The sequence below is a fragment of the Phragmites australis genome, chromosome 1 (genome assembly GCF_958298935.1).
Source record: "Phragmites australis chromosome 1, lpPhrAust1.1, whole genome shotgun sequence".
In the NCBI taxonomy this organism is placed as follows: Eukaryota; Viridiplantae; Streptophyta; class Magnoliopsida; order Poales; family Poaceae; genus Phragmites; species Phragmites australis.
Window position 1 is genome coordinate 48066875 of NC_084921.1, and position 6937 is coordinate 48073811.

Below are 6937 nucleotides of genomic sequence, written 5' to 3' on the forward strand. Positions count from 1 at the left end.
GATATCAATATCAATATTATCCAAAAAAATTTCTCAATGCATAAAGTTGTTAAACTATTTAATCTTCCTTGAGATATTGTGTACCTCAAATAGCTCTTCAGTATTTAATTTTAAAAAGCTTCTTTCAGTTAGTGTCACAATCAAGAAACATTAGGATAACAATCCGCCAATTGGTTGCTTACTGTAAATTTGCAATGAGTGCGCAATCTTAAAGCTTGGATCGGGGACAATCGGAGGAAGATGATCGTACATCAGTTCAGGCATTAGGCATAGCTTCGTTTTAGGAGGAAAGGAAGGGATGGAAACATGCGAATTGGGGTTTGCAAATGGCGAGCGCCAATCGTCAAGACACTGATTAGGGCTCTTATAGCTTTCTCTGAGTCACTGACGTTGTTGAATCTGATCACCATCGAACGAAGAAGGCAAGACTACACAAGAGGAAACGATCCCATAGACTTCTCTGCGCATGAGAGGATTGCTAATTTGAGCTAATGCTAACATGTTGTGAAAGAACCAAAGCAACAAATCTACTTATTTTGAGCTGAACAAAGGCCAAAACCTACGCACAATCATGTAACTGTAACCACCAGTCAATTGAAATTTAAACTGTTATATTTTGTTGTGTCACAAGTAGATATATACCTATATGGGAGAGGCCCACCAGGGGTGGCCGCACCGCTTGCCCCCTTTCTGGGTCAATCGTGGGCGGATGCGAAGGAGGTGAGTGCATACCTTGGTGGCGATGATAACAGCCGCAATGATAACAACCATCTCATGCCTAGTGCAGCTAGGTAGGTGATCAAGTGTTGCAATGTCATAGGTTAGTTTAGGTAAGTAGTTAACCATTGTGTTGTGGTTTTTACTCGGTTTTCTTGAATTAATTGAGTATTATTGACATCTATAATAATAGTTGTTTTTTTAAAAAGGGAAAAATGCAACCCCAAAAAAAAAGTCACTTGGATATTGATTTCCCCCCTAAAAGTTTTTTTTTGCTGCAAAATACCCCCAAAAGTTTGATTTTGTTGTAAAAAAACCTTCAAAAAATTCAAAAAATAAAATAAAAAACACAAAAAAATTCTAAAAAACTAGAGACAATTCTAAGACCTTATGTGATTTTTTTTTTCAAAAATAATATCCTTTGCATCATATTTCATGGAGAGGAAGTTTGGAAAAAAAGAAAAATGTGCAGCTCATTTATTAACTCATGTTATTTTAACTTGGGCCCCTTTTAACTTTGTCATGTCTACCATTATTTTTCCTACACAAATAATTGTTTAAGTAAACTAATAAAAGTGGTTTCACTAATTTTGGGTGTTATGGATTAGTTATGAATTAATCTATCTGCAACACATTTACTCAATCTTGCACGTTACAATAACTATTTCAAGATTTCATGTATTTTTAGAAGATAGAGGATCATGTAAGAAGACTAAAAAAATTTGTTTCATGATTTTTGGATTAGTAAATAATTAACTATGCATTTAACTCGAATTAATAAATGAGCTCCACATTTTTCTTTCTTTTTTTCAAACTTACTCCCATGAAATATGATGCAAAGGATATTATTTTTGAATTTTTTTCATAAAAGATCTTAGAATTGTCTCTAGTTTTTTTAGAATTTTTTGTGAATTTTTTTTGAATTTTTGGAGGTGTTTTTGCAACAAATCTTTAGTGGGTTTTTTTTTTGCAATAAAATAATTTTTAGAAAAAAGTCAAAATCCAAGTGACTTTTAGGGATTTTTTATATTTTTCCCTTGTAAGAAAGACAGAGAACACCGGTAGCTGCCTATAAGTAACTGCATAAAAGGCTATCCCTCCCGAGGTAACACACATTCCGAACAAAAATAGGACTACTTCCAGTCTACTTGTTTCCGCACCAGTTTCGACCTGGTACAATAGTAGAAGACGAGATTTTAATCGGTAAGACGTGGAAACTTTGGCCACCCGATTCGTAACCAATAATGGTGATACCTGTGTTCATGCAGTTACCTTCTACCTTGTGCTGATTCAGATGATCAGAAGAAACTAGGCTTCTGTTCACAGACACATGGAGTGTGCGGCACTTAGCACGCAAGCTAGTGCATTGAAATCACACATGGGATTATCGTCATATCTTATGTTCAATCAGAAACCAACATTCAGAAATGGCAAGGGTAACGGCGCTTCATGAAATGGAGAAAACTGCTCATGTTGCACATTGAAAGCCAAGCGCATACACTGTCAGCATCACACACATCAATCCACAGGGGAGATAAACCCAATCTGTAAGCAGTTAGAATTGTCTCAAATCAACCCCCAACAGATCATACATTACAAAGAGGATTCGCTTGGCTTGGTGGACACAACCTAAATTGGAGAATACATAGTGGAATAAAGAAAAAAACAACAACCTAACAATCATAAGGCCTGATCAGGCAACAGGGACATCCTTAAGCGAGGCAGGATCAACCTTCGGAGGGTCTGAATGGCGTCGCCCTCTTTCCTTCAGCTTTTCTGTTGGCACAATGCTCGGTTTGTCGACAACCGGGAATGACAGGCGCTTCTTAACTACTGAATGGACCAGAGGTGCTCTCTCAGGAACCTCAAGCTTCTCAGTCAATAGACTGCGGTACCGAGACTTAGCCCTGGCAGACTCTGTGGACTGCATGTAACTGGGAAGAGGTGGTGTGCTTGTTAGGCTTGCATCGTCCCGGACCGAGGCTCCACCTGTGCTCTGCCTCCTTGGGCGTTCAGAGCGTATGCTTGTGATGCTCCTCATGTCATCCTCCTTGTAGAGCCAGCTAGCCCTTGGACTTGCTGGCCTGATCTTTCCTGCAACAGAGGGAGCCTTCGATGGGGGTGTTGATGGTGATTGCCGGCTTGGCGGACGGCTCGACTTGTTTGGTTTTGCTGGTCTCTGGATTGAGATGGCGCGTGGTAGAGACGTTCGAACATTTGTCAGATCATGGTCTTCAGGATCCTTGTCTGATACCACTCTGCTCTCCCAAGGCCTCGCTGTCATCCAGCGTTCCATCCAGCTCCAGCCCCAATTAGGATTCCCAGGCTCCGTGAAAGTTGGAGTTATACTTCGACCAGAATTCCTCCACTGCACGAGATTAATAGAAAAAACAGAATTGTTAAAAGAATGAGAAACACAGCTACATCTATTGAACAGATCAGAGTTAAGACCAACGAGCAAATAACAAGAAAAATAGCATAGGCCATCAAAAGGAAACAAAAGAGGTTATTGCCTGGTGAGAAAATGCATATGCAAGTGCTCTTTCTCGTCTTAGTGCAGCTTCCTGTTTCATCATTAGGCTGGCTTCGACCTGCTCTTTGGACTGATGGCTGTGATCCCAGTCTTCATCAATCTGATTAGAAAATTAAATGTCAGAAATATGTCGCATCATCATGTTGTAACAGTGTCCTATTCTATTATTGCCAAATTCTGATTACAGTCATGAAACATTAAACGAAAATCCACTTCAATGCAATTGTTGTGTTTTAACTATGGTAACTTGAATTCTTTCTTCTGAAAATAGAAACATATAATACCCAAAAGAGACTCAATTGACGGCTCATGCTTGTAAAATAAATATAAGAAGAAAATTTCCTAAGTATGAAATGTAAGCTTAGAACTATGGCATCAAAATGGTGTGCTGACCTTCATTTTCTCAAGTTCCCTCTGCTGTTTTAATTGGAGCTGCCTTTGAAGAGCCTGTTTTTCCTCCTCCATCTTCACCCGTCTAGAGTAGATTTGAGTTTGAACTCTTGTCATCGTTTGTGTGCAATGCAAGGTGTGAGCAGTTTGGCGTTTTACAGCATTTCCATCAACTAGCGACTTCAACCTAACTAACCCTCTTAGTGCCCGCAGTGCTCTCCTTGCCTAAAAAAAATTTAATTTTTGAAAAATTAATAACGACTTCATATCACAAGAAAAAAAAGAAACTAGACAAAAGATACATATAGCTCAACAAATCCAGTGAGATTCAATGCAACTGTTCTCTATTTCTCATGTTCAGTGCCGCTTTAACTTGCTTTTGAGCTGTTGTATCAGCATCAACATTTCTTATGTGCGACAACATTGGAAACATCAGCCAAAAATAAGTTTGAAAACGACCAACAAAGGAAAATCTTGGCTGTATTCTAAAATGAACAAAGCGTACAAATATACAAGGAAGAATCAGACAGCAGCTCTTTGCCAACCAAATCAGAATTCCCACAAAATCTTATTCCATATGTTAGGCCCTGTTTGTTTCGGATTATAGAATCTGGATTGTGATCAAAATCTAAAAGCTGAAACAAACAGCTGGATTGTAAAAGCTGGATTCTGATCACAATCCAAAAGCTGAAACAAACAGCTAGTTGGAAAAGCTGGATTGTTACAATCCAACACACAGATTGTAACAATCCAGCAATCTGCTTTCCACCAGATTCTAACAATCCACAATCCAGCTTTTTACAATCCAGATTTTACAATCCAGCTTCTTACAATCCACAATCTATAAGCTGCTTTTCACAATCTACAGCTGAAACAAACAGGGCCTTAGATTACGTGCATGCTCTCACGTGCCATTGGAAGTTAAGACAGTGACCCGTGCCAATCACAAGATCTGATTTTTTTTGTACGGCCAGTGCAAATACATCAATATATCTTGGTGGCAGCAAGATCTAAACAAAAGCAAGCAGCAAACGTCCTACAAGTGCAGATGAATTACCAGATAACCCCTGAAGGCAGTCTGAATCTTGGTGGCAGCAAGTTCTTCCCTTGAACTAACAGGCATTTTTTGTGTGGGCGTGGTGACTGCGGTGAGGCGGACAACCTCAGCAGCGGCCTGGGCAGCGACTGCAGCAGCTTCTGCAGCGACAGCAGATGCAAGCGCAACGGAGTAGGCATGATTGCTCTGCTCACTGTCTGTTTCGACTGGCTTGACATCTTTGATCTCCTGAGAGTGTGGCTGAGTAGGTTGTGTTGGTGGTGGCGGCGGCAACGGAGCTACTGGAGCAGTCCCTGACACCGTTGAGGTTGAAGGATCGGAGTGCTTCGACTTGCCAAATGGCCATTTCCTCCTGGATTTTGACTTGTCCGCCTTCTCAGCCTTCATGGTAGCCAAGATTCATATATATTGAAATGGCAACCTTTTGATGGCAAGTAGCTTAATTTTTCTCAAGTGGAATTTTGGCATACCTTTGCTTCCTTCCCGTCTGGATCAGAGGAGCTGAAGACTTTCTTCACAGCACTAAACCACTTCCCTTTCTTACCCATTTTTCGTGTTCTATCCCTGTGTCTTCAGTGTCTCAGCTGCAAGCACAAGAGCAGATAAAAGGTTCAGTAATCAGTACAAGAATGACTCTAAAAAAGAGAGGCGATAATCAAATATTGACCAGCAGAATCTAAGCTTGCCACAAAAACCAAACTTTACCACCATCGAGCACACGGAAAAGGTTTATAGTAATCTATTTAGAGATCAAAAGCTCCACTTAGTGTTCTTGTACGCCCCCATAATTCATGCATCACCGAGTAAAAATCGAGAAAAAGTCATTTTACCACCAGATATTATACAAATCGATAACAAAATCAGCTTCGAGCTTCTCAGATATCAAACAGGCAACAAAAATCCAGACTTCACCACGAAATAGCAGCAAAAACGCACGCCAAAGCCTTGGACCGAATCAAGCAGAGAAACAGAAGGAATTGAGATCACAAGTGTAGAAATAGAGGATGAACACAGAATATCCGCCAACATAAGGGCGCAATTCTTCACCATTCATGGCAACGTTCTTACAAAAAAAGAGAGGCATAGTTCGCAACTAACCAAGCTTAGCGTGCTACCCTTCTGCACTCGATCAACCGTTTAGCGGGAGAAAGAAAAAATCACCAGAAGACTGAAACACAAACTTAAAGAGTGGATTTTACCCCTGGAAAACCCTCGCGCCCTCTTCCACGATTTCGCCGCAAAACCCACCCAGCCAGGCCACAAATGAAACCGCAGGCGAACGCAAGCAAGAAGAATCAAACACCAGGGCACAAACCCCCAAAAGATCCGATTTTTACTGCGAGAAAGGCAAGCTTTCACCTCAAAGCAAGTAAGCAACCACCGAAAGCCCTCAGACCCCTCACCTTCCTCACCCCACTGAAGGCGCCAAGAACCTAGCTCTGGTTGCCCTTAGAAGAAACCGCCCACCGCAGTCCGCACGTACCTCTACCACCCCAACGGGTCAGAAAAGAACTCAAGACCAGTGCATTCAGGACGAAGAAAAAAACGGAGATGAAAAGAAAAGGCAAGGAAGGGCAAACAGCCCAACCTTTTTCTCACTTTCCCCACCAGTCCAAAGGCGCCGCCCCCTTTTATCGGCCAGCCTACCCCGCACGCAGAATCGATTCGCCCACCCCACCCGACGGCGACCCGGCCCCCCCTGTTCACCACCACCGGGGTGCGTGGGCCCCACTTCCAGCCGCGGACCACGGCGGCGGGGCAGCCAGGCAGCCGGAGGTGGGGTGGGGAGCGGGGCCCGTCGATGGAGCGAGCGTCCGGCGACGAGGCGTTCCCGTTCCCGTTCGCTCTCGATCTCCTCCCCCCGCGTGACGGTCACGCTCCCGGTGCAAGCCGAAAGGCGCTGTCCCTGTGGCCTCTTCTGGCAGCGGAGCGGGTCCCACCGAGGGGAGTATGACGGCTAGGCCCCGCGTTGCCGCGGACCAGTCGCAGCGGAAAACGTTAGCCAGTTGCGACGACTGGTAGTACGAGCAGAAGACGTTGGCTTGGCAGCCTTGGCTGGCCAGATTCAGCTCCGGCCGTGCAGTGGACGCACGCGGAAAAATGCTCCGGCACCATGCAGTGGGCAACCGATAGCGAGTACCGCTGGCTCAAATCAAAATATATATTGCGTTTCAATACTCTTAAAATTTAAAATAATATTAAAATTATGAAAAAAAAATCTTTGGTATAGAGGATATTAT

General features: G+C 42.8%; 1 protein-coding gene across 8 annotated transcripts; it reads right to left on the bottom strand.

Moving 5' to 3' along the window:
- Positions 1-2310: 2310 nt before the first annotated feature.
- On the bottom strand, positions 2311-6596 carry LOC133923884 (protein IQ-DOMAIN 3-like). Of its 8 annotated transcripts, XM_062369180.1 has the most exons (7): positions 6286-6596; positions 6101-6182; positions 5168-5281; positions 4698-5078; positions 3644-3865; positions 3231-3350; positions 2311-3085 (listed from the first exon to the last, which is right to left on the bottom strand). In XM_062369180.1, the coding sequence occupies exons 3-7, from the start codon at positions 5243-5245 to the stop codon at positions 2411-2413; spliced, it is 1476 nt and encodes a 491-aa protein (XP_062225164.1). In that variant the 5' UTR covers positions 5246-5281; positions 6101-6182; positions 6286-6596; the 3' UTR covers positions 2311-2410. The 8 variants fall into 8 exon arrangements, with proteins under 8 accessions (XP_062225164.1, XP_062225184.1, XP_062225172.1 ...); XM_062369200.1 differs by lacking the exon at positions 6101-6182 and having other exon boundaries at positions 6306-6596; XM_062369188.1 differs by lacking the exon at positions 6101-6182.
- Between the last annotated feature and the right edge of the window lie 341 nt (positions 6597-6937).

Bases quoted from the DNA above. Each gene is read 5' to 3' on its own strand.
- LOC133923884 (XM_062369200.1), bottom strand. From the start codon at position 5,245: ATGGGTAAGAAAGGGAAGTGGTTTAGTGCTGTGAAGAAAGTCTTCAGC. The intron at 5,079-5,167 runs GTATGCCAAAAT...GCTACCATGAAG, and splicing joins CAGACGGGAAGGAAGCAAAG to GCTGAGAAGGCGGACAAGTC. The intron at 3,866-4,697 runs GTAATTCATCTG...AATTTTTTTTAG, and splicing joins CTGCCTTCAGGGGTTATCTG to GCAAGGAGAGCACTGCGGGC.